This window comes from Prionailurus viverrinus, chromosome D3 (genome assembly GCF_022837055.1).
Source record: "Prionailurus viverrinus isolate Anna chromosome D3, UM_Priviv_1.0, whole genome shotgun sequence".
Lineage (NCBI taxonomy): Eukaryota > Metazoa > Chordata > Mammalia > Carnivora > Felidae > Prionailurus > Prionailurus viverrinus.
This window is the reverse complement of record NC_062572.1, coordinates 27,383,148-27,409,797: the sequence shown is the minus strand read 5'-3', so window position 1 is coordinate 27,409,797 and position 26,650 is coordinate 27,383,148. Positions and strand designations below refer to the sequence as shown.

Here is a 26,650-nt window from a genome sequence, read left to right as displayed (position 1 = left end):
GAAAGAAAAGTCAGAGACTCAAGGAGCAAATACAGACAATCCCTTCCTGACTTGAAATGTGTTTGCTCTGAAGGAGGGGGCTGTCTCTACAAAAAGAAGGGGGTGGAAGTTCACGCTAACCTTTCAGGCATATTCAGCAAATGGCAAATGTCTGACGCATGCCTGCAGATAATCTTAGGCTGAAAAACTTGACATCGAAAATATCAGAGAGAGGCTCCTAGAGTGTGGATGCATCAGGGGAGTTAATTAAAGCAAGATCATCTGATTACTGCTCTTAATTAAAAACAAAGGCCTATATGGAGAAAAAGCCACCTCCTCTGTGAACCCCAAAGGTTGAGGACTTATTCTCTCCTGATAAGTAAACGCTCCTGTTTCTCCCCATCGGCCAGTGTATAAGGCAGTGAAGCAGAACTGGAGGCAGCCATAACAGCATGTGAATGCGCATTAACATAATATCCGAGCTTTGTAATTATAATCGCACCGGCATACGATTTTGTCGTGTTCGCTCTGTCGCACTGTCGGATATTGTGTTACTTACAAACTGGAGGTTTGTCAAGCAAGCCTATGGGTGCCATTTTTCCAACAGCATTTGATCTGTCTCTCTGTGTCACATTTTGGTGATTCTTGCAACATTTCCAACTTTCCCCTCATTATTTTATTTGCCATGGCCATCTGTGATCCGTGATCTCTGATGTTGCCATTGTAATTATCCTGGAGCGCCACAAAACACATCCATGTAAGATGGTGAACTTAGTCAGTAAGTGTTGTATATGTTCTGACAACCCTACTGATCCACCGTGTCCCAGCCCCTCTCCCTCTCCTTGGGCCTCCCTATTTCCTACGACACAGCGATATTAAAATTAGGCCAACGAATAACCCTCCAGTGGCCTCTAAGTGTGCATGTGAAAGGAAAAGTCGCACATCTCTCCCTTTAGATCAAAAGTTAGACACGATTCAGCTTAGTGAAGAAGGCACCTCGAAAGCTCAGAGAGGCCGAAAGCTGGGCCTCTTGTGCCAAACGCTTAGCTGACCGGTGGACACGAAGGAAAAGTTCTGGAGGAAAATGACAAGTGCTACTCCAGTGAGTTCACGAATGATAAGGAAAGAAACAGCCTTCCTGCTGATCTGGAGAAAGTTTCAGTGGTCTGGATGAGGATCAAACCCGGCACCACACTCCCTTAAGCCAAAGCCCAATCCAGAGCAAGGCCCGAACTCTCTTCCATTCCATGAGGGCTGAGAGAGGTGCGGAAGCCGCAGAAGAAACGTTCGAAGCTAGCAGAGATTGGGTCACGAGGTTTAAGGAAAGACGCCGCCCCCGGAACCCAAGAGTGCAGGGTGTGGAGCAGCAAGCACTCGTGTAGAAGCTGCAGCAAGTTATCCAGAAGATCTGGCTATGGTCATTCGTGAAGACAGCAGAGGCTCAGTGCAGACGGAAGCTCCCACTGTCGGAGGACTTTCGTAGCTAGAGAGGAGAAGCCAAGGCCCAACCTCAAAGCTTCCCAGGACAGGCTGACTCACGTGTTAGGGGCTAGTGCAGCTGATGTCTTTGAGTGGAAGCCAGGGTCCACTGACCAGTCTGAAAATCTGGGGCGCTCAAGCATTGTGCTAAGTCTGCTCTGCCTGTGCTCTGTAAGGTGAACAACAAAGCCTGGAGGGCAGCACATCTGCTCACAGCGTGGTTTCCTGAAGACTTCAAGCCTGCTGTTGAGACCTGCTGCTCGGAACGCAAAGACTCCTTTCCAAATATTCCTGTCCATCGGTAGCACACCCGGTCACCCAAGAGCTCCGATGGCGTGGGGATGTACGATGAGATTAATGCTGTTTTCAGGCCTGCTAACACAACATCCATGCTGCAGCCCACAGACCAAGGAGTAATTTCAACTTTCAGGTCTTAGGATGGAAGAAATGCATCCGAAAGCCTAGAGAGCCGCCATAGACAGGGAGTCCTCTGATGGATCCGGGCAAATTGGGAAGCTTCTGGAAAGCATTCACCATTCTGAAGAACATTAACAACGTTCTTGACTCACGGGAGAGGTCAAGATAACGACGTTAACAGGAGTGCGGACGAAGTGGATTCCATCCCGCATGGAAGGGTGGAGGAGTCTAGACTTGAGTGGGGGGGGGGGGTAGCTACAGATGGGGTGGAGACAGCAGGAGAGCAGGGACTGGAGGTGGAGCCTGAAAGGGGAACCGAATTGCTAGAAACCCGTGGTAAGCGTGAACAGAGGAGGAGTTGCTTCTCACGGATGAGCAAAGAGAGTGGTTCCTGGAGATGAACTGTGCTCCTGGTTGAGGATGCCGCGAAGACTGTTGACGTGACAAGAAGGCATTCAGAAGGTTCTACACACGTAGCTGAGAAAGCAGCAGTGGGGTTTGCAAGGACGGTCTCCAATTCTGAAAGAGGTTTCACTGTGGCTAAAATGCTATGAAACACCATCGCCCGCTGCAGAGGAATCATTCGTGAAAGGGAGAGTCAATTGATGGGGCACACAATATGTGGGCTTATTTTAAGAAACTGCCACAGCCACCCCAGCCTTCAGCGAACTTCACCCTGATCAGTCAGCAGCCATCACCACCGAGGCCAGACCCTCCACCAGCAAAACGATGATGGCTCACCAAAAACTCAGATGACGGTTCACATTTTTAGCAATAAAGGTTTAATTAAGGTATGGACTTGATTAGGCTTTTTTTTAATGTTTATTTTTGAGAGAGACAGAGTGTGAGCAGGGGAGGGGCAGAGAGAGAGGGAGACACAGAATCAGAAGCAGGCTCCAGGCTCCGAGCCGTCAGCACAGAGCCCGACGCGGGGCTCGAACTCACAGACCGCGAGATCGTGACCTGAACCGAAGTTAGAAGCCTGACAGACTAAACCGCCCAGGCGCCCCTTAAGTATGCTTTTAAAAAACATAATGCTGTTGCACACCTAATGGACTACGATGTAATAGTGTGGTGCAAACATAACTTTAATGTGCACTGGAAAACTAAAAAATTTACTTGACTTGCTTTATTGAAATCCTCACTTTACTGCGGTGGTCTGGAACGGGACCCATAATATCTCCAAGGTATGCCTGTAGTGACGTGCGTGATAAGGATCCTTAGCCCTTCGGTTACATCCTAAGTGGCCGAACACCCGTGTGAGTGGGAGGTGGGAGGCTGCCGTGGTTTGGGTGCACGGACGGAAATCACAGCATGTGGATTCCAACCCTCTATTTGCTCCTTTGCGGCAGCGAGATCTGGGGCAAGATCTTTCAACTTCTCTGTCCGTGTTTCTCTGTGAATAAATCTGGGTTGTTGTCAGGTTAATGAGATGATGCACACATTTGTCTTCATTCGGAGCCTGGCACCTAGAGAGAGCTCAAGAAAATTAGCTTTATTCGTGTCAGTATCTGCTGGATGCCCAGAGGAAGCCCAGGAGACAGACATTCCCCCCATGTGGCAGCAGAGGAATCTGAGGCCCAGAGACAGAGAGGAGACAACCGATTCAGGCACAGATAGTCTTACCCCGGCTTCTAGAGCTCTGCCTGAGGCAGAGTCTGCCTCCACATGCTCAGGCAGCTCTCACCAGGGCCTCACCCCCCTTTTTCTTCCCCTCTCCCCTTCCGAGTCCTCAGGCTTGTCCCAGGACAGCTCAGAGCAGTGGTGCTCCAGGGACAGTGAAAGGGCAGGAGGCAAGGAGGGACCATAAACTTCTTGTCTATTTTCCTTATATCTGTATCGCTGGGGCTGGCACACAGTAGGTGCTCAATGAATGTTTGTCGAGTGAGTAACTGACCGTAACATCCAGGCTGGAACAGAAATAGTAACCATACTTGGTCACAGCTCAGCCCTGACTGCGAGTCACAGAGAGTCGGTAATTGATCAGTATCCCATAGCAGCCAAGTGGAAGGGCGGGTATTGGAGCCCAGGTTTGAATCCCTCCAAAGCCTGTATTTGTATCTGCTTCCCTGCCATGGGCTCTCTGACATTTATCCAAGGCTGGGGATGCAGATTACTCACCTGCAGCATTTACTGGCATACAGCTGTTCTTACTATTAAAACTGCATAAAGATTATTACTCAACATTCAGCAGCCATCCGAAAGATACCTACTGAGTGCCAGATCCCCCAGATCAAGCCCTGAACATTTTGAGCACTGTCCTTGGAATACATTTCCAATTTAAAGCTGCAAGAACTTCTGAGTTGGAAAGAAGCCCTAGAATTATCTGATGTGATTTGTTCATTACACAGACGGGGCACATGGAGGTCTGGGGAGGGAAATACCTTACCCAAGCGTATAGTGACGTCCTGGCTTAGAGCTCAAGTGCCCTCCAGCTCTTCCTAATTGCACAAGTAATCTACAAATACTCCCTGCCCCCGCTCCCCGCCCTGTTCAGGAACTCAAAATAGAACAGATAAAGCTAAAACCCTCTTAACCACGGTGACCCCCCATCTCAGCTCCCTTCCCAAAGGTATCCACCATCAATGATAGGATGCTTTGTTATGTACATGATGGGGTACATAAATTCTTACAATGTCTTTCTCTCCTTCGACATTCCTCAGCAATATATTTTGGCGATCATTCCTTATCAGTATGCTTAGGTCTGTTACCATTCTTTTAATTCCTGCAAAAGATGTGCAAGCTAAGCCATGGATTCTTTAATTAAAGTCTTCTTGTTCCGCTTCTAGCTGTTTTCAAGGTATTTTCTCTGAGCTTGTAAGCCTTTAAAACACACACACATTCAGGGCGCCTGGGTGGCTTAGTCGGTGAAGCGTCCGACATGGGCTCAGGTGGTGATCTCGCGGTCGTAAGATCGAGCCCCACGTCGGGCTCGTGTGCTGAGTGTGGAGGCTGCTTGGAACTCTCTCTCTCTACCCCTCCCCTGCTCATGCATGCACTCTGTCTCTCTCTCTCTCTCTCTCTCTCTCTCTCTCTCCCCCCGTCTCTCAAAATAAATAAATAAAACTTTAAATTAAAAAAAAATAAAAACACACACATTCTCATCCACATGGGCAAACTATTCTCAGGGTCCAAGGGCATTTGCATTTTAAACTTGATTACATACTACTACCAGATATGGGTACCAGATCGTCCCAGTGTCCTTTCTGCCAGGAGACGGTAGGTAGTAGAGCCTGAGACACCTGTGTTCCCAGCCCCGTGTTACCTGGCACGTCGTAGGGCTCAATAGAGGAGACTCTTGGACGTTTCGAATTTGACTGAGAAAGAAGGTCACTTTAAAAACAGAGGAGAGAGAGAAAGCAGTCTTCTGCCAGAAAAATAAAAGCATTCACTGCATTATTTATAAGGGACGTCAGCCCAAGAGAAATACACCTAGAGCCTTATGATTTACAGACCAGGAACTGTGCAGCTGCTGCTGATAAATGCAAGCGCTTCTGGAGATGGAGACACTAAATTACCTTCGTGGCCCCCAGAGAGGAAGTTTATGGGTTTGGTGGTGGCAGGAACACTTGGCTCAGGAATCTCTCTTAACACCTGGCTGCAGGTGGTGCCAGGGCCATCCAGGGACAGTCAGCTCGGGCCCTGCCATGTGCCTGGCCTCTCTGGCCACTGCCCTGCTGGAAGAGTGTTAAAGCAGGGGACCTCTCCCCATCGTCCCTCTGGTCTCAGAAGATGAGATCCGGCCCTGCCGGCACCCCACACACCCCCCTCTCCTGCAGCCCTCCGGTCCACTTAGTGTCCCCTCTCTCTCCTGTCTGCTCAACTGCCCATTCCGGTCGTCCTTCTTCACGAGTGAGAAACACCTTGAGGTCCTCCCCATCCTGATGGTGTGCTCCCCCCCGTCACCCCGGAGTCCCACCGAAGTCCACCTTTTTCTCCTCTTTGGAGCCAGGCTTCTTCAGAGTGGGGGTCCGCACGTGCCATCTGCACTCATACGCCTCACGTTTGTGCCTCGTTCGTTGCCTACAACCTGGAGCCCGGCCCCCACCGCTCCCTGAAACCTGCCTCACCACGCCAGTAGATTCCCAAGGGACAAATCGGGGGATGTTCTCCAGTCTTGATCTTTTTTCTAGACGTATCCCTGCCCTTAGCAACTGCCGAACACTTCTCTGTTTACTTGACCTCTTAGACATTTCTGCACCTTGGAGCTCCTCAAACCCCTGGTCTTTTCCTTTTCACCCCCAGTCCCCAAATGTGTGTGGGTGGGGGGTTTCACGGGGCGCCTCCCTCATCTGGCTGTTTTGCTTTCCACCTGATCCCAGACGATCGTCTCGTGATTTTTAACACCCCTATCATAAGTGGGAAAACCCCCAGTCTAGACCTCCAACTCTTACATTCTCCCGGGTTTTAAATGTAGACATCATATCTCACTGCCTGTACCGAGAAGATCACCAACCACATCGCTAACCAGATGTCTTCACTCAGCATATCTGGGAGGAAACTCCTGCCTTCCCACCTACTCTGTGTTATCAGTGTCGAATTTGGTGGTTCTCTCATTCATAAAGCCTCCCGAGCTGGGTCGTCTCAGACTCTCATGTCTTCTCTTTCATCCTCATATTCACCGGACCCCCAAATCTTGTTTATTCTGCCCCGTCTCAACGTTCTTGGCTCTCTCTGCTTCTTTCCATCCTCACCACCAACACCTGTAAGTCAGGCTACCGTCATTTCTGTCCTAGGTGCTGGCAAAGAACTTCCAATATTGTCCTTCCTTCGTCCATTCTCTATACTTCAGCCAGGGTGACGCTTTTAAAATGAAAGTCTAGTTGGGCGCCTGGGTGGCTCAGTCAGTTGAGCGTCCGACTTCGGCTCAGGTCATGCTCACAGTTCGTGGGTTCGAGCCCCGTGTCAGGCTCTGGGCTGACAGCTCGGAGCCAGGAGCCTGCTTCGGATTCTGTGTCTCCCTCTCTCTCTCTGTCCCTCCCCCGCTCATGCTCTGTCTCTCTGCCTCTCCAAAATAAAGAAATGCAATAAAAAAAATTAAAACAAATTAAAATGAAAGTCTAGTTGCAGTGGCTTCTTGTCTCTTACTGCAAGAGTCAGCAAACTCCTGCTTGCAGGCCAAATTTGGCCCTCGACCTGATTTTATAAAGTTTTATTGGAACACAGCCTTGTTCACGTTTTTGTTTTTGATTTTACATATTGTTTATGACTATCTTTGCACTGTGATGGCAGAATTGAGTACTTGTAATGGAAATCAGATGGCTTTTAAGCTAAAAATAATTGCCATCTGCCCTTGACAGAAAACTTTGGTGATCTCTGCCCTCCTGGAATGAACAGGATTGAATTCAGACGCCTTAGCAGGCTTACGGCACCCTTCATGATCTGGCTTTTGCCTAACTTTCTGGTCTCATTACCCTCTCTGTCTTCTTCATATTTTGTGCCCCATATGGACTAGAGCTCTCCCCCATACATTATGTTCTTGGCCCCCCTCTTTGATCTTTTGTCCATGATATTCTCTCTGACTAGACACCCTTCTCTTGTTTCTGTGCTTAGCAGACTCTTACTCATTCTCCAAGACTCAGCTTGTGGGTTACCTGCCTTTGGAGGCTTCCTGATGCCCCTGGCTGGGTCAGGTGCATGACCACCACAGTCCTACAGGCCCCACACAGCCCTCTCCCATAGCACTTACCATATTATGTTGAGCTTATCTGTTTGGGTGTCTTTCTCCCTCATGGGGCAGTGAGCCTTTTAAGGAAACAAACTTCACCTTTTTCCTCTTGTACCTCAACACCTAGCACAGTGGCTGACACATAGTAGACATTCAATAAATATGCATGGAACAAATGAATGACAGTGGATAGAGAAGTAGGCTGGCCCCACATAAGAGTGATTTGATGGCTAATGCTGGTTATCAATACCAAGGGTGGACTTCCCAGGCTGGTTGACTGTCTCCAGTGTGGATGGAATGTAGAGGGGAATACTCAGGGTCTGGGCCTCAGCAACCCCAGAAGGCAGACCGGGGGCAGAGGTCAGTGGCGGGCACTGTGTTAAACTAGATGTGGCAGAGGTCTTGAAGACATGCTTCAAAAGAGGTAAGAGGAGATAACAGGCTTTGCAGTGTGGTAGACCTGGTTTCTAATCCAAACTTATCAGCCACTTGACCATGAGCTTGTTATAGTGTCTGAGTCACTACCTCGGAAAAAAGCCCGACTCAAACTGGCTTATGCAAAATGAAAAATACTATTATCTCATGCAGCTTAGAAACCAAAGGTAGGTCTAGTTTCAGGCATTACTGGATCCAGGGATTCAAAAGTGATCATGGGGATTTGATCCTTCAGCAACCTCTCTGCTCCACTCCTCTCGGCATTGGCTTTTTTCTGAGGTAGCAAGATGGCAGCCGAGATCTTCAAGCTCGTGCCTGTACCACTCAGAGTCCAAAAGTAAAGAGAAGTAACCTCTCTTCTAAACAGTTCCACAAAAATCCTGAGCTTGGCTTTCATTGGCCCAAAGGGAATCACATGTCTGTTCCAAACCAGACAGATAGATAAGGGGAATGAAGGAGCCTTTTACCTTAGGCTCAAGTTGGTGTTCTCACCTGGTTCTGGAATATGGGTTTTATTCCCACTCAAACCACAGAAACACTGGGGGAGGAAGGGTTTCCCCAAAGGACAACAGAATGCCTTACCTGGAGCAGAAAACTAATAGGGGGTGGATAAATTTAAAAAAAAAAATAAACAAAGCAGGGGCACCTGGGTGGCTCAGTCGGTTGAGCGTCCGACTTCAGCTCAGGTCATGATCTCACAGTCTGTGAGTTTGAGCCCCGCATCAGGCTCTGTGCTGACAGCTCAGAGCCTGGAGTCTGCTTTGGATTCTGTGTCTCCCTCTCTCTCTGCCCCTCCCCTGCTCATGCTCTGTCTCTCTCTGTCTCAAAAATAAATAAAAACATTAAAAAATTTTTAAAATAAGCAAAGCAAATGTTCTCCACCAAGGGGAAGGTTGCGTTATGTGAATGGACAAAATTATGCAGACAGAGCCGGGGGATGCGGGTTGGAGAAGGGACGAGAAGGGGTAGGAGAGGAGAGTGAGAACAGAGAAGACATATTCAAGTGTTTGAGGTCCAATTTGGTAGCCTTGGGAAGTCCACATAAAATTGTGTGTACCCTGGTCAGAGACTTTCTTTATCCCTAAGTTTCAGTGACCCATCTATCACCACATAATTAGTGACGCCGTGCTTTGAATTTATTACCAAACATGGCTCTCCACTGTTGCTATTGGACTTGTACCATATTGCAATGTGAGCATGGAGATTATTGTATAAATTATTCTCACTCACATAATCATCGTGATTTTAATTACTGTGTAATCTTCGCTAATTACTGTTGTATGTATCATTTGCTTTGGTGCCGATTTAACACAACCGCTGTTCGTTTGGCTAAACGATGGCATGACAACTTTTCCTTTTTCTGGGGAAAATTTGCTTTCTGTAAACATTTGCAGCCCTATACTTGCGGCTTGCAGCTCTCGGTTTAAAAAAGAACAAGATTGAGACACCAACTTCCTTTCGCCCCGTTGATTTTTACGTGGGATGAGGCTGGCTTGAATTAGTAAAAAGGTCTAAATTACAGGGTATTGTTTTTAAAATAAAGTCGTATGCCTTTCAGGGAAGTGCAATTACTCTACTACAGAAAGGAAGGCAAGGATGGGTCACACGAGGCCTGCTTAAATGATTAGATAAGATTCGTTTGTAATTAGTTCATTAATTATGTAAATGTGAATGGATGGTACTTAGCATTAAAAACAGCTTGTTCCCAAAGTAGGTTAAGCATCCACCGCTAATCTTATTTCAATAGTACATTTATTTACTGGTCTCTGCATTCTCAGAACCGGAGCTCAGAATCATTTTAATCCATCCTGAATATACTTCATGAAGAGGCCTCCCATGAATACGGTTTTATGTCTTCCTGGGACAAACGGGTTCTATTCCATTTTACCACTATTAGGAAGTTTAGTGGAAACTGAAACATTTTACCACATTTACCATGGACCCAAGGTCTGAGCAAGCAGAACCAGAAGTCCGGCTCTGCCCAGGATTCATCCTTGGAGCCAACAGGATTCTTGGACAGGTTTCCATGAGAAGGCGGGGGGGCGGCTATTTTCTATCTAAAACTCCAGGTCTTGAATGGTGGATCTGTGGACCTTTTGGGAATTTTGAGGCTCATCTAATTTAGCTGCAGGTTTGTGTAAAAACACTGGGATTCATCGGTGATGGTTCAGAACATTCTTTTGGAATCTGTGGCTCTCCCGTTGAGCTCTATGTCCGTGAAGTAGACCCATCATCGATATATACAACAAGAAAGTGCATCTGTATGAAATTTTCCAGAATTGGTCCTACCTGTGTCATGACAACCCAAATCAAAACCAGATCGTCCCAGGTGACCCTACAACCCTTCTCGGGTCTGTTCCAGTCATGACCTCCTCCTTCCTCACAGGTAACTACCACCCTGACTTCTAACACTATAAATTAGATAGGTTTTGAACTCAATATGAAAGGAAGCATCCAGTAGTAAGCGCTCTTTGGCCTCTGGCTTCTTTCTTTTAATATTACGTTTTTGAGTTTCCTTCGTACTGTTGTTACGTAACAACATGTTGTCCTGTTTTGTTTTCTTTGCTCTCTAGTCCAGAACTGCGGTTCTCAACTGGGGGCAGTTATGCACCCCCCCCCCCCTCTGCCAAGAGATAGTTGATCATGTCTGGAGACATTTTTGGTCGTCCTAGCAGAGAGGGGTGTTACTGTACAGCCCAGGATGCCTCCGAACATCCTATGATGCACAGGACTGGCCATGAAGAACTATCTGGTCTAAAACGTCAACTATGCCACCACTGAGAAACCCTAGTCTATAATATTCCATTGTAGAAATATGTAATAATGATTTATTCATTCTGTTAATAGACATTCAGGTTGTTTCTCGTTTAACACTGTTATGAATAGCACTACTGTGAGCAATCTTGTACAGATCTTTTGTTGCATCGATTGAGATTTCTGTTGGGTGTATACCCAGGAGTAAAATTGCTGAGAGGTGTATTTTCAACTTTAGTAATTGTTGTCAAGACAGTGGTAACAATTTACCTTCCCACCAGCAGGAAACAGGGGGTTCCATTTGCTCTGCATTGTTGCTAACACTTGGTCCTGTCATTTTTTTTAATGTTAGCTATCCTGGTGGACATGAGTTAGGGCCATGTTTTTGGTTTTAACTTGTACATTCCTGATAAATGAGCCTCTTCATGTGCTTATCTGTTCTTTGGGATATCCTCTTTGGTGAAATGTCTGATGAAGTCTTTTGCTCATTATGGTTTTTCTTTTGGGTTGTTTCTTCATTATTGATTTGTAGGAGTCTTAACTATATTCTACATGTAAGTCCTTTCTTTTTTTCTTATGTTTTTAAAGTTTATTTATTTTTGAAAGAGAGAGAGAGAGCACACAGGCGAGTGAGCAGGGGAGGGGAAGAGAGAGAGGGAGACACAGAATCCAAAGCAGCCTCCAGGCTCTGAGCTGTCAGCACAGAGCCCCACGTGGGGCTCAAACTCACAAACCGTGAGATCCTGACCTGAGCCGAAGTCGGAGGCTTAACAGACTGAACCACCCAAGCACCCCTACATGTAAGTCCTTTCTTGAGTATGAGGGTCTACTCCATTTGGTAGGATGCCTTTTTTACTCTCCTGTGGTTTATTTTGACAAACAGAAGTTATTCATTTTAGTATAACTGAATTCAGAGTATTTTCCCTTTATGGTTGGTGCTTTATATATCCCATCGAGGAGTTATTTGCCTATTCCCAATTTATGAAACTATCTCTCTGTGTTTTCTGGTAAATGCTGTATTGATATAACTTTTATATCTAGATATGCAATTCATCAGGAATTGATATTTATGTTGTGAGGTAAGGGTTAAGATTCATAGCCATGTAAATATGCAATTAGTCTTGTGTGTGTGTTTGAAAAGAAATCATATTTTCCACATTTTAAAACTGTATCATCTTCTATTAAAGCAACTGATTTTACATATATTCTAGACCCCGTTCTATTCCATGTTTCTACTTGTCTATCTTTGAGCTGATTTATCATTGCCTTAATTAATGTAGCTTTATATGTACGTCTTGATATCTGAATGTGTGTTCCTGAGATTAGTTCTTCTTCCTCAAGATCAGCAATTTTCTAGGGGAGAAGTGCCACAGAGCTGGGCTCACCTCAACATTCTTCCCTCTTTCCAGAACTTAATCCTTTAAGTCTCGGTGGCTTCGGTGCCCTCCGATGCCTGTAAATTTAAACTTAGCTTTTCTAGTTTTTCTAAGCACAGATCTTCTCTGATACAAGCTCATCTATCATATCTGGAAATTGAATGCTGAGCTAGCTTTTCTACTCCCTTTGCTCAGTAAACATTTCTTCTTTAGTTTCCATGCCTAAGACGATGTGAAGGTTCACTCGTATTTCCTTCCAGTCATAACGCGGTGAATCGACTTTCCCTTTTAGACTTTAAGATTCTGTACTGCGAGGGATCATGGATTCAGTAAAGGATGTATTATTACTGGATGGATGTAAGGAGGGCTGGCTGGCTGGCTGGTTGAATAATCTCCACTCACTTAAAACTGTGTTTTCATGAGGAACTGGGTACTTTTATGAATCTGTCTAAGATTTTTTTTTCTTGTGGTTATTGCCTTTGCACCATGTTTCGCTGCGGCAATGTCTATGAAAAGTGAAGGAAGGCACTGAACATGTATTTAAGTGTGTTGGACCCAAGTTGAATCTCCAATCCAATTAGAGATTTTAATGCCTTTACATATCCAGTTTGTCCTTTCAAAACACTGTGGAAATTGTATCAGAAGATCAAGAAGTATAGACCCAGAACTTCCACTGTCCCATCAGACTATGAGCTGAGATGTTCTCTTCCCTTCTCTGGTGTTCCGGGTGTAGGATGAGGTGCTCAAGCTCTTTCTATTCTGATATTCCAGAAGTTGACGAAACTCCGTAGCAGTGAAACCAGGCTTTTGGCTTGGGATTAGACCTGAAGCATGCCCTCCAGCCTGTGTATCAGATATTGGCTTTGAATCTACTCTCCTTAAGCTCAGAGCAGTGGGATTGGCTGGCTGAGAACAGCACTGCCGGGGTCTGAATTCATCAACGAGAGGAGCCCTTTTGTTCATTCTATCTACGTTTCCACATTCCCCTCTTTCCCTCTGCTCCTCCGTTTCTTCATTCTTTCCATTCCGTGAACTTCCCTTCAGACGCTCTTGAGATACCCAGGATTCATAGAAGAAAAATTCGATCTAGTTCATAGCAGTCTTGTTGGGAGTTATAAGTAAGTCAACAAGCAATTGCAGTACGGAGTGATGGGGGCAGGGCGCACAGGGGTTATGAGAGCCCAAAGAGGCACCTCTCCCAGCCTGGGAGGTGGGGGAAGGCTTTCTGGAGGAGGCTAACCTTGGGCTCAACATTGAAGGATGAGTAAAAATGTTTGCTGGGTTTTTTTGTTTTGTTTTTATTTTTGGGTTTTTTTTGGTAATATAGAGCAGTGGTTCTTCCAAATCACCTTCTTTCGTCTTCTTAATACTTTTCTACTGCAGAAGTACCTAAGCACCATCCACTCTAGTAGCCTTAATTTGACAATGACTGGAGTTTTGTATATCAGCTTCATTTCTGCCTTCACCTCCTTTGCTACCTTTGTCTGTATCTAAACACATTTTTTTTTGATGCTGAACAATGTGCAAGTAAGTGGAAAACATCAGGATGGTTTTCCTTAAAATAGTTTCCCATCTTCCTCCTTAGAGGAAGGACATTTCCCAAATATTACAGCACTCTTGTACCTAGGAAAATTAACAAACCCATAAGGTCATCCAAGATCCAAACATCCATATTACCCCCAATATCCTAAAATTGTCTGTATCACTGTACATTGTATTTGGTGGTTTTGTTTCTTTAATCTCTCTCTTTATTTTTTAAAAAAATTTTAACATTTACTCAGTTTTGAGAGACAGAGCATGAGCTGGGGAGGGACAGAGAGAGAGGGAGACACAGAATCCGAAGCAGGCTCCAGGCTCTAAGCTGTCGGCACACAGCCCGACACAGGGCTCGAACCCACGAACCGTGAGATCATGACCTGAGCTGAAGTCGGACGTTCAACCGACTGAGCCACCCAGGCGCCCCTAATCTCTCTCTTTAAAACAAAAAAATTGGTAGAATTTATTTGAGGGGGAAGTTTCAGAAGGATATAGAAAAATTAAGCAGGAGGTACAGAGAGTACCCAAATATCTCCTCTCTGCCCACACACAGTTTCCCCTCTTATTCACATCTTGGTTTTTAGCCTTTATCCCCTTTGAAACTGGAATGGTCCCCTCACTACTCCCCCATTGTGCTGAAATAATTTTCTTTTTTTTTTTTTTTTTTTTTTTTTGTATAGAGTTCCAGGGATGATTCTGATGGGCAACTGTGTTCAAAAACTGTTAATTGTAGTCCTTGTACGTAGTAACCACTAGAATGTATGGGTGAGGCCAAGGCAAAATCTGCAGATGCCCCGAAGGTATGCAGACAGGTATCTGCTGAGGGTGGGTCGCTGGATTGGTTTTGGCAAAGCGTCAAGGACTCAGCACCCACTTAAGATCGGAGGGAACAGCAAGGAAGCCTTGAGAGTTATCTTGGCCTCCTAGCATCCATTATATTATAAGAAATATAGGATATTAACAGAGTCTTTAATCTGACTTGAGTCATGGTACCATCAGGCCAGGAGGAACCAAGCTCACTGCAGCTGAACACGCCTCTTTGGTTCTCCCCTCCCATGGCTCCCTCCTTGCTTCGAGCCTTGCAGCTGGATGGCCTTTCTAAGCCTTGGTTGGTTTCCTTGCCTTGAGATTTAGATGAGGAGCCCTCACTTGTCAAGGGTTTTGCAGATTAAATAAGCTCACAAGTGGCAGTTGGGAGGTGGGGGGGACGGGAATCTCCTCCTGTTGCATGGCGTCTCTTTCTTACCGTCACCACCCAAACCCTACCCCGCTTCCAGAAGCCTCACTCAACCCCACCCACATCCTCCAGAAAGGCCATGCATGCAGGCTCCAGCACCTCTCTCCTTTGCCAACCTCTCGCTGCTCTTAGTCCGAGGCTCAATTTACCTGGAAATTTTGCCCTGCTGGCCCTTCTCATGGGCTTATCCAGCCTCCACTCTGCCATGTGCTCTGCAGGAGGGGAAGACAGCAGGCCAATCAGCTGCCATGAGCTCCGCCTAGCATTGTATACAGTCAGACAGAGACGAGAACCTGCTATTTCCTCAGCAAGCCCATGCGCCTCTCTGAGCCTCGGTTTCCTTGTCTGTACAATAGGACGATAAAGGAGAGCAGAGCAGTTAAGAGGCATGGGTCCCGGAGTTGGCTTGCCTCCGTGTTCTCTGATTTATTACGTGACAAATTACTCATCCTTCCTTTGTGACACAGGAAGGTGACGGCAGTGGATTATAACAGAGGGCCGTCGTGAAGATGACATCAAGTAACGCCCGTGAAGCCTAAAGACACAAGATACAACAGCCATTATTATGCAGAATTCAGCGGCACACTGTAGGGGCTTAATAAATGTCTCACGTTCCTATCCCATCATGCACAGTTGGTGGGCACCGCGTCAGCTTTTATTACAGGTTATCCGTCGTCGTGTTGGACGTGGTCACAAAACCTACAGGTCATCTAAAAAAGACATCTGGGGGCACCTGGGTGGCGCAGTCGGTTAAGCGTCCGACTTCAGCCAGGTCACGATCTCACGGTCCCTGAGTTCGAGCCCCGCGTCACTCTCTGGGCTGATGGCTCAGAGCCTGGAGCCTGTTTCCGATTCTGTGTCTCCCTCTCTCTCTGCCCCTCCCCCGTTCATGCTCTGTCTCTCTCTGTCCCAAAAATAAATAAACGTTGAAAATAAAATTTTTTTTAAAAAAGTTTAAAAAATAAAAAAGACATCTGGTTTCCCGTCCCAGGCCTCGCCAGTATTGGAACATCTATACATTTTTAATTTCCTCTTTAATTTCAGGGTGTGGATGAAGAATGGGGGCGACAGCATATCTTGGGGGATGATTCATGGTGTCATTAAGTCTGCCTTGAGTTTCCTGTGGCTCCTGTTGGTCCCGGCTCTGCCCAGACTCAGACCCAGGAATTATTTTTGCCGCGTGATTGCGTCTGATGCCGGTGAATCCCATGTCTCTCCTTGTCTCGGGCCTCACTTTTTTGGTTCATTTTGTGCCAGTGGAATTCGAAAAATATATACATGCAGCTATGGGCTCTACCGGTTGAGTTTTCCACTCGGCTTTCTGCCTGGAGGGCATGTGATGTCACAGAAGGAAAAAAGGGATGAGTTTCAGATCTGGCCAACCGGGGTTCACAATCAGGCCCAGCCACTTTGCCGCGCGACCTTGGGCGAATGGCTTCTCATCAGTGAGACTCAGGTTCCTTATCTGCAAGATGGGGCGATAATTCTGATCCTGACGAGATCACGCGTTCAAATTGCGGGCACGTACAGGTGCATTTTTCATTCTTCGCCTGACATCCATGAAGCATCTATTCATGTGGTGAAACAGTGGAGCCACGTTCACGGACATCCTGGCAGGGGAAGAGGCGTGGTTCGCGCTGGAGACACGGGTCTCAGCAGCTGGCTCATAATAATGTGGCCCAACAGACCACTTCAATATCCTTGTCCTTTTCTACTCAGAACAGGATCCTATAGAGCAACTGCTTATTCTTGAACATCTGCCCTCAGTCTGGGGCCTTCTCTCATCCTGATGGAAAGGGCCATTAAAGGAAAATGAACAAGCATTAAGATTTTGTTTTAATTTTTAAACATTTTTTATTTATTTTTGAGAGAAAGAGAGAGAGACAGGGTGCAAGGAGGGGAGGGGCAGAGAGAGAGGGAGACAGAATCCCAAGTAGGCTCCGGGCTCCGAGCTGTCAGCGCAGAGCCCGACGCGGGGCTCGAACTCACGGACCGCGAGATCACGACCTGAGCCGAAGTCGGCCGCCCAACCGACTGAGCCACCCAGGCGCCCCAAGATTTCTAAACATACATTTACTAGTAGCAACGTTTTGAAATGAATAAGTAATACGTGCACTTTGAAGGGCACCGCCCTTTGCCTTCATGGAGTGCTGGGGGCAGGTGGAGGTGGCCCCGGGCAACACTTCTGGGAACTGACTATCCCTATCGCCTAGGTCCTCTCTGATTCCGCACAGATCCCTGTGAGATAGGGCGCTGTGGTTCCCAGTCCTACAGTTGAGTCATCTCCGGTTCTACAAGAAACCTGGCTGGGACAGAAGACAGCCAGGATTTGAACCTGGACGTGTCTGTCTTCCTCTGAAGCCCATTTTCTTAGCCTTGGAGGTTAGAAAGTAGAAATTCCAGTACTTCTGGATCTTCTGTATTTCCTATCCTGATCTCCCTAATAGACCTTCGTGAGGCTAAGCCACCAGTACTTAGAGCACTTTCATGGATATTTTCTTCTTCCTCGGTTCACTTAATAAACCTGCGACGCGCCAGTCATCGCCGCTTCATGCGTTCATCGGCACACACTCGTTGAGTACCTACTAGGTGCCGCGGCATTGACACTTCATTCATTCATTCGGCACATGTTTGTGGAGCTGCTGTTCGGTGCTCTTGTCTCCACAACGTTGCAAAGTTGACCTGGTGCCCCCTGTTTCACAGCTGGGGACACTGAGGCTCAGTTAGGGGACTGTCCCCAAAGCCATGTGGCTGGTGAGTGGCAGAAGCAGAGTAAGCTGCCGGTGACAAATGCTATGTGGACATTGCAGGGCTCAGAGGAGGTTTAAGAGGACGGTGCTGCGGGCAGTGGGGTCGGCTATCCTGGGATTGCAACCCCACCTCTGTCACTGTAATCTGTGTATGCTTGTGGAGGTCACCCCACCTTGCCATGCTTGGAGGTCATGATTCCTATGTCCAGGTAAATACCTATGTTACAGGTAAAGACTGTGAATGAACGTGACCGTCAGCTCCGTGAGGGCAGGTGGCCCATCAGCTTGGTCTCCCTTGTGTGCATGGCACCCAGCACAGGGCCTGGCACACAGGGGGTGCCCATCCAGAGGTAGCTGTGCCAGTGACGCTTGACTACCCAGTTAGGGGACCCACCCAGCACTGTCGTGGCTAGATGCGCAGGGAGGCCCGCTGGCTCCTGACGGCAGGGATGCTTGAAATCTAGTCTTTTTTGGATAGACTAAAGGCCAGACAGCAGAAGTTCCCAAGATGCTCCTGGAGTCTCTCCTTAGAGAAGCACGGTATCCCCGCCTAGCATTTGTCCACACCTGTGTCCCAACCACTCGGAGAGCATCCCATCCGTTATCCCTCGCCCTGGCCAAGGTTGTGGGAGGCAGGCACAACGACGTCTTGATTATCTGCCATCCATCCGTCATGTGATGCTGATGGAAGAGGGTTTCATCTGTGCCCAGCTGTCCTCTACGGGCAAAAAATGAGTCTTCCCGGGCCCCTGGATGATGACAGCAGGCTGGTTCGAAACGCCCTAAGCCGGGTCAGACATGGAGAGGATCGTCCTGCCTCAAAAGGCAGAACGGGGACCCTCTCCCTGAAGCCTGCGAGAGGGCGTCTGCATTCATGTTCAATTCTGCAGTCTCCACCCGGAAAGGAGTGGATGCAAGGGGCTTTGTACTTTGGTAATGCAGATGGGAACTAGAGGCCGGCGTCGCAGAGATGTGGGTGGATTTCTGAACGGTAGACCCAGCCACCACTTCTTTCTCTCCTGCTGTCCCTCCCATCCCTTCCCCATGTCACCTGCCTACATCCCCCTCTTCCTCCTCCTCCTCCTCATCCATTCAGCGCCCCAGGAGTCTGCACAGCTTGGCTTGTGTTCCTGTTTCAAGCCTACCAGCTGAGGCTTTGAACGCACCAGGCAACTCCAAGAAGGCGGGACCCAGCCCACCCCACCCCCAGAACACCAGGCTCTTGGGGCCGAGCCCAGGGACCGCCTGGCTGGGGCCTGAGCCACTGTGCTAGGACGTTTCGGTTTGCACCTCTTATGGAAGGCACTGCACCTGGTGGGTCTTGGGGAAGGCGGTCCGATCTGGCCAGTCTGGTGGGGTCCCCGGGACTTGGGCCCAGTAAGCCTGTACCCTGTGTCCCGGGCACCAGCTCTCACAGCCTGGGGCCTCCAGACCCCCAGCCCTAGGCCGCTGACAGCTTGCCATGCCCCCAGCCCATCCCACTTGGTCAAAGAAGAGGAGGGCAGACCTTCCACTGCCAGCCTGCGCCCCTCCCACGTCCCCCCTCCCCTGTCTTTGCCCTCAGACACCCTCTTCCTTCCCCTCTCCATCAGCCGAGCTCTTTCCCCCTCCTCTCCGGACCCCCATCTCTCCTCACCGCAGGTGCTAGCTCGTCGGCTTCTTCTTCTTCCCGCTTCCCTCTGCCCCTCCTCCCCGTCTCCCGTTCTTCTGGGACCTCTTCCTCGTAGACTCTGTTTCCAAGGTAGACTTGATTCAGTTCAACAACATTTACTGAGCAGCTGCTCTGTGCTGGGCTCAGTGCCAAGTCAGAGTGTGCAGGGGTGACAGCCTGTGCGGTCCAGACAGCAGGGCTGGGGGCAGTGGGGCTTCCCCGCCTCCTCTCCGTCTGCCTTTCCCTCCTTCCTCTCCCTCCCCCCTCCTCCCGTTCCTCCTCCTCTTCTCCCTCCTCCTCCCCCTTTCTCCTGCCTCCTTCCTCCTCCTCTTCCCCTCCTTCTAACTTCTGTCCCCTCCCTGCCCCCATGCCCTGTCCCAGCATCCACAGCCAGCACTCCGGGTGGGAGCTGGGATGAGCAGGATAGCAACATCCCGGGAGACTCAGCAGCAGGTGCTCCCGACGCTGCCATCCCCACATGGCAGACGACGCTTGAGGCTGAGCTCCCCAGACACATTCATCACGCCCACTTCCCTTCAGGGCCAAGGCAGGACGGAAATGACTTTTGTCAGGCTCTTGCGGAAGCCCACTGCCCCCGGCAGCTCCCAGAGCTGTTTATTTTAAAAAAGCAAAGATAAAGAAAACAGCGAGAATGCTGTCCTGAGGCTTGCTCAGGGAGGGGACTCCACCCCGATGATACCGACAGCACACCTTCAGGTCCCCACAACAGGGGCCCTCCAGCCCGTGTCCAGCGGTGACACAGATGGAAGGTGACAGCCAAGAAATGGGAAAGGAGGCAGCCGCTCCAGGGAAATTGCGTGGCTTCTGTCTTAGCACAGTGGGATTGGAGGGGGGGCGGGAACCAAGCTTTCTCGGGCACCATGAGCCACAAGGTCACCTGTTCATTCATTCATCCTCTCATCCCTCCTGGAGCTTGAACTGAGGCTTTCATTGAGTCTAGCGGTGGGTGAGGCTTGAGACTCAGAGATTCTGGGAGAAATCGTGATCACCATTAACTGTTACTTGTTAATGATGCACAGTCTCTAGTTCCTGGTTATTCATTGTGCATCTTGCCGCTCTTATTTGAGGAGCCAGGGCCAGCTCTGTGTTCCTTCCTGTGACTTCCCCACGTGTCATATCAAGACAGGGTGCCTCCCTTTCAGACCAGATGCTGAAAATGGCTTGGCACCAGGAGACTGGTGTGGCTGGACCACAAGAGGGGGACTCAAGGCAGGAGGCTGGGAAGGGAGTAGGGAGCCTGATCCCGCAAGAGAAGGACTGAGGGTGGGGGGAGAGTTGGTGATGGAGACAGCTTACCCACACCACCTCAACCCCGTGGCCTCCCCACCACACCCCCCAACCATGACCTTGACCCTCCACCCAGCTGACCAAGGGAATAAGGAGATGAACACAGCCAGCCCTGTGCCCATCGCTCATGGAATCATTGCCATGGAGACCAACCACAGACCTGCGGTCTCGGGAGGCTCTTGCCAACCCCAAGAGAGAGAGACAGATAGGATGGTTAAAGCTTTGGCCTCAGGAACTCAGGAAGGCAGAATATAATCTGCCTAGAAAAGATCTTGATCCCCTTGCCCTGTCTGTACCCTCCTCCGCCCTCTGGGTATCTCCTCGGGGGGACCTTCGGTTTCGCTTCCCTCCCAGATCCAAGAGCCCTTTGGGACATTGTGGTCAGCTCATTTCCTTCTAAACCATCCTGTGTGATTGGGAGCGGAAATGGTGATACCACACAGCAGTGAGCAAGAAACCCTCTTCATCGTCTTGTAGCTGAATCCCAACCCTCCCCACCCCCGCCCCAGTGTGCAGGGGGCTGGATCCTATTGTCACAACCGGAACAGCCGTCTATAGAGAAGCAGAATAATGACTAGAGACCTGCATATACGTGGCCCGTGGCCGCCCTCAGGCCCCAGCCCCCGGCCCTGTCTGCTGTGCCAAAGCTCCGACATCCCTACCCCTTCCGCTTTTTCATAAATGTTGACTTTGCCGTGGGTGGGAAGGGGGTCGTTTCTCTTAGGGAGAGGGCAAATAGATTTTATTTATTACAGGAATGGCTGAGGGGACTCTGGTCTCTCTCCTGTAAAGATGCCCTTAATTTTATAGTCTATAATTTCGTCTCGCTGCGAGGTTCCCATTTTTCAGAGGGGGAGTGTTTCTGGCTCCGCCTGTTGTGAAAATGCCTCTGCATCAAAGCCAAGCCTGGTGTAGTCCCGGAATAGAAACCGTCTGTCCTCTCGTGTATAGACTCAGCTTCATGTGTCTTTTATGAAAGCCTTTCTCTTCTGGCGGGGGGCTGGGGGGGTGTTTTTCTTACCTCCACCCCGTAAAACAATCGAGGGGTGTCATGGAACATCCCACTAAGACATATTTGGGTCATTGATTCTCAAAAGCTCTGCTTGGTGGGACCTTCCTCTGGGCTTGGCCCTAAGTCAATAAATAAATACCCACCCCCCAACCACCACAGGACCCCCTCGAAGTCTCCAAGAAGCAAACGACTTATGTCACAGCGGGCCCTGGGGTGGTGGGTCCTATCATGTCAGATAGGATGGCTCATAAATCTAAGCCACTGTCCTCGCTGCCATTTTAATCTACTCACACGTAGTTAGCTGGGTTTAATTAGAGGCAGAAACTACATCTCAGAAAGCAGCAAGAAATCATTTGCGTGGCTTCAGTTTACGCTTGAAGTCATTCGGTTCATTTGAGAGCGCGGTTAGGGACGGCACGTCCAAAGAAAACTCATATTAGTGCCTGTGCATAGTGGCCCTCGTACCAACCACACAGACTGTATGAATCGCGTGGTTTCTACTGACCGCACTTGTCTTCTTGGCACAGGATCAACGAGGAGACCGGGGATGCAGAGAGGTCCCAGCCGGCGTCGGCCCTGAGCAGAGCCCGGACCATGCGGAGCCAGACCTCGGGGGACAAGTCTGTTTCACCCCTCTCCCTCCGGCGACAGAAGTACTACCACTTGGGGGACGGTGATGAGTGTGGCGGGCAGAAGCAGCCCACGGAGAGACTGGGAGCACGGTCTTCCTCCCCGGCTTCTCGGAGTCCAGACTCGTCCCCAGCGTCCAGGGAAAAGCTGCCCAGCCCCTCGGCGGCCCTGTCGGAGTTCGTGGAAGGTCTCCGGAGGAAGAGAGCTCAGAAGGGACAGGGCTCCACGCTGAGCCTGGAGGACTGGCCCACTCTACCCATTTACCAGACCACCGGGGCATCCACGCTGCGGAGGTCCAGGGCGGGCAGTGACGAGGGAGACCTCTCGCTGGGGTTTGGGGCACAATCGGCCCTGGAAAAGGAGGGCGCCTCCGGGACGTCGGCCGGGCTCCTGCGGTCCACCAGCCTGAAGTGCATCTCTTCCCCCAGCACAGAGGGTACCATGCTGCTGCCCAAGAAGCCGAAGACCAGGTTCAGCTCCTGCGATTCCCTCTTTGAATCAGGGCAGAGCTCAGGGAGAACACTGAGCTCCCCAAGCACATCCAGGGACCTGGTCTTGTCACCCACGCTGCGCCCGCGGAGGCGCTGTCTGGAGTCCTCACTGGACGAGGCGGGCTGTCCAGACCTCGGGAAGGAGCCTCTCGTCTTCCAGAACCGCCAATTCGCCCACCTCATGGGGGAACCTCTGGACAGTGATCCGTTCACCTGGAAGGTCCCAAGCCTCAACTACAAACGCAAGACCAAAGTGGATTTCGATGACTTCCTCCCAGCCATCCGGAAGCCTGAGACTCCTGTGTCCTTGGCCAGAGCGGCCAAAGAGGGTCAGGACAGTCCGCGGCATCCGCGCATCCACTTTGAGACAGAGGAGGCCGACCGGACCTTCCTCTCAGGGATCCAGACCATTTTGAAAAAGAGTCCGGAGTCCAAGGAGGACCCCGCTCACCTCTCTGACTCGTCCTCCTCCTCCAGCTCCATCGTGTCCTTCAAAAGCGCCGACAGCATCAAGAGCCGACCAAGAATCCCGCGGCTGGACGGTGACGGTGGCGAGCGAACATCCCCCGAGAGCAGAGAGCCGGGGGCAGGGAGAAAAGACGAGGATGTTGAGAGCATAATGAAGAAATATCTGCAGAAGTAGGAGCCAGTGCAGGTAAAAGAGGCAGGCGGGGACTGTTCTTGGGGAATGAAAACCAAATAGCCCACGCGGGTCTGGCGGCCTGGAGACAAACCTGTTGATGTCACTGCCTTCCACGCTGTGAGTGATTTCTCTAGAGACCACGGGTTTTAGAGATTTTTGCGGAAATAATGAGTTGCCGTTTGCAAAGCTGTCTGCTAGGTGCCACTGATCCCTTAGCACTTTAAGATGCGGACCCATCAGAAAGCCGGGAGGGTCCCGTGGGGCAACACTAAAGAAGGTTCTGGGCTTCTGGTTTCCCCACCCTTGCCTGGTAGTCTTTCCAGGGCTCCATCTACCTGGAGCTGGACGAGCCGAGATGGCGTCCTGTCCACCTGACGACGGCAGATCTGTGGGGGAGGGTCAGGCCAGGGTAGAAGGGGCTTTGAGAATAGTGGAGTGGAACTCTTTTTTTTTTTTTAAAGAGACAGAGAGCATGCAAGAGAGAGAGCAGGGGAGGGGCAGAGAGAGAGCGAGGGAGAGAGAGAACCTCAAGCAGGCTCTGGGCCCAGTGCAGAGTCCGACGCAGGGCTCGATCTCATGACCCTGAGAGCATGACGTGAACCAAAATCAAGAATCAGACGCTTAACCGACTGAGCCACCCAGGGGCCCCTGGAGTCTGACTCTTGCATTAAGTAGCCAGAGAGAAACTGAGGCCCCAGGTTGGGGGGAGGGGCAAGTACAAAGTTGCCCAGAGAAGCAGTGGGAGGAACAAGGCTTCCCTCTGCCTCCTCTCCTCCCCCAGTGCTAATCTTGCCACTTCTCCAGACTAAAGGTAAGAAGAGGGGTCCACTGCTCATAATGGCTTACAATTCATTGGCTGTGTATGTCAAGCAAGTCACTTAGTATCCACAGTAACCCCAAAAGGTGGTTAGTATGATTTATTCCCATTTTACAGGTTGGCAAGCAGAATCAAAGAAGTTAAGGCCCTTGTACGAAATCACCCAGGCAGAACTGGCACCCGTAACTCCGGAGACCCCACTTGTATCTGCAATACGTCTCCTCGGGTGCCTATTCCAAGCATGCACATGAATAAACTCAGAGCCTCCTTGAAGGAGCTGGATTTTATTAAAGAGGTCCACTGACCCCCCAAGCTGAGGCAGACATCAGAACCATCTAAACGTAAAGGGATGTTGGGACCCCCAGACCCCGACCCTCACTGGTGAACAAATGAGGGAAAACCCCAGATCGAGCCCCCCCTGCCCAGTGAGTCTGCCTCGAACCCAGCCACCTTGACTTCCATTTCAGTGCTCTCTGCCCAAGGCAGTCTAGCCCCTGACCCTGGGCACGTCTCAAGCCTTAGGGCACTTCACGGCTCCTGGCTGAAGTGCAAAGCCAGTTAGGGGAAACTTGGCATCAGAGGAGAAGGTGTAAGAACCTCCCTCTGGATTCAGACACCAGGCAAACCCCCTCCCTAGTAATAACCCGCGGCCTCCATAAATCTCTTAGTCACTGAACTTGAAACAGCTCAAGGCTCCAGTCTAACGGAGCGGTCACATGCAGGTGCTTCGCCGGTGCCTCGCCTCAGTCCCCAGCCCTCCTTCCAGAGGCCTCCTGGACCCAAACGAGCCACCTGGCCTCCACGTTCATAGATCTGCTACTTCGAGAGGCACCCTCAGCCCATCAAAAAGCCATTGCCCCTTCCTTGGAGATGGGCTTGGACTGTATCAGAGCAAATTAATTTGACTTAACATGGCCTTCTCTCTGCTCTCAATTACCGGGAAGAGATGTGATATTCATTTACATTATTATGCTCTCGGGGACACGGAAAGCAGTTTCAAAGGCCAAGTAAAGGGCACACGTCCATGAGGGGAACAGTTCTTAGCCGAAGTCATCACAGAACATCTTGTCTCTGCCATTTTTTTTTAAACTCAAGTCCTTCCCCCTCCCAGCAGCGCTCACCGTGGTAAAGGAGCATTTGCCAAAAAATATCCTCCACCCTGACATCCACGCTGGAGGCATGAACTGAACGATACAGCCCTGTCCCCCCTGAGCAAATGTATTGTGGGATTCAGAACCCAAGCAAGCCCCTCAACGCTCACTTCTTCCTTGTAGCTGGCTGCGACCCTGGGCACGTGATGTGACCTTGCCAGGCACCTGTGTCCGCAGCTCGAAAATGGGGCTACTAATAGTCACCCGAAGTAACACCATGTGTCCGGTGTGAATGCCAGAGACCCCTAGCCTAGGGCCCAGCACCTGCCGGAGGCAGTAAGGGTCAGGTTGTGCTGCTCTTGGACATTTTGGCCCTTCAGCAGCTCCGTCCCAAGTTTCTTTCCACTCATTTCCCTTTTGCTGCCTGCACTCCTTCATCCCTCTGGGTGGTGTCTCTGCAGGAATGTCCCCTGGGGACATGGGATCGCAGGACCTCCATCCCCAGAGCAGCCTTCCTGTATCCCATCCATCAGCTCTGACCTGCGTTTGTTTCCAGCTTCCTGAGATAGACTGCCCTCGAAGACTTCCTGACTCCACAACTGTCTGGAGAGAGACAGAGAGAGAGAAGAGAGAGAGAGAGAGAGAGAGACCAGCCAGACCTCCCCAGGGGCCCTGAGTCCAGAGCCGGCCAGCATGGCTGCACTCAAGAGGCAAGAAGACCCCAGCAGGAGACATATCCCTCAAGCATGGGGATCCCAGCGTGCTTGGTCTGTACAAAATAAAGTGATAGCTGCTTGGCATCTGTGCTTCCTCTCCGTTCTATAATCCTGTCCCCGGGGACTCTGGAGGTTCAACTGGGGGCAATCCGAGTAGAAAGTTTCCAAGGAATGGAATCAACCCAAACCGTATTTTCGAGTGCACACTTCTCTCCCCTCTACATGACTCCAGGCAATGGCCTTGCTCCTCCTCACCTGCCCAAGTCAAACTCAAGTGTCACCCCCTCCAGGAAGTCTCCCCTGGTACATCAAACTGAAATAAATGCTCTGTCTCCATTCTCCCTCAATCCTCCCATCATAGCCCCCTTGTCTGTCTACTGTCTACATTGTGTATATATGGGGAGGCAAGTGTTCAAGATAATTTTTTAACTGTTTATTTATTTTTAAGAGAGAGAGAGAGTGCAAGCATGAGCAGGGGAGGAGCAGAGAGACGTGGAGGGGACAGAAGATCCAAAGTGGGCTCTGTGCTGACAGCAGCAGGCCTGATGAAAGGCTTGAGCTCATGAACCTCGAGATCATGACCTGAGCCGAAGTTGGACGCTCAACTGACTGAGCCACCCAGGTGCCCCAAGCATTCAAGAAATTTTGAATGAATGAATG

The 26,650-nt window shown here is 49.8% G+C and overlaps 1 protein-coding gene across 1 annotated transcript in view; it reads left to right on the top strand.

Moving 5' to 3' along the window:
- MYO18B (myosin XVIIIB) overlaps positions 1–26,011 on the top strand; it is a 242,643-nt gene extending 216,632 nt beyond the window's left edge. The window contains exons 43-44 of the mRNA XM_047828294.1: positions 22,130–23,378; positions 25,831–26,011. Coding sequence (XP_047684250.1) covers positions 22,130–23,366 — 1,237 coding nt within the window. The 3' untranslated portion in view covers positions 23,367–23,378; positions 25,831–26,011. The remainder of the gene's footprint in view (positions 1–22,129; positions 23,379–25,830) is intronic.
- Positions 26,012–26,650: the final 639 nt, after the last annotated feature.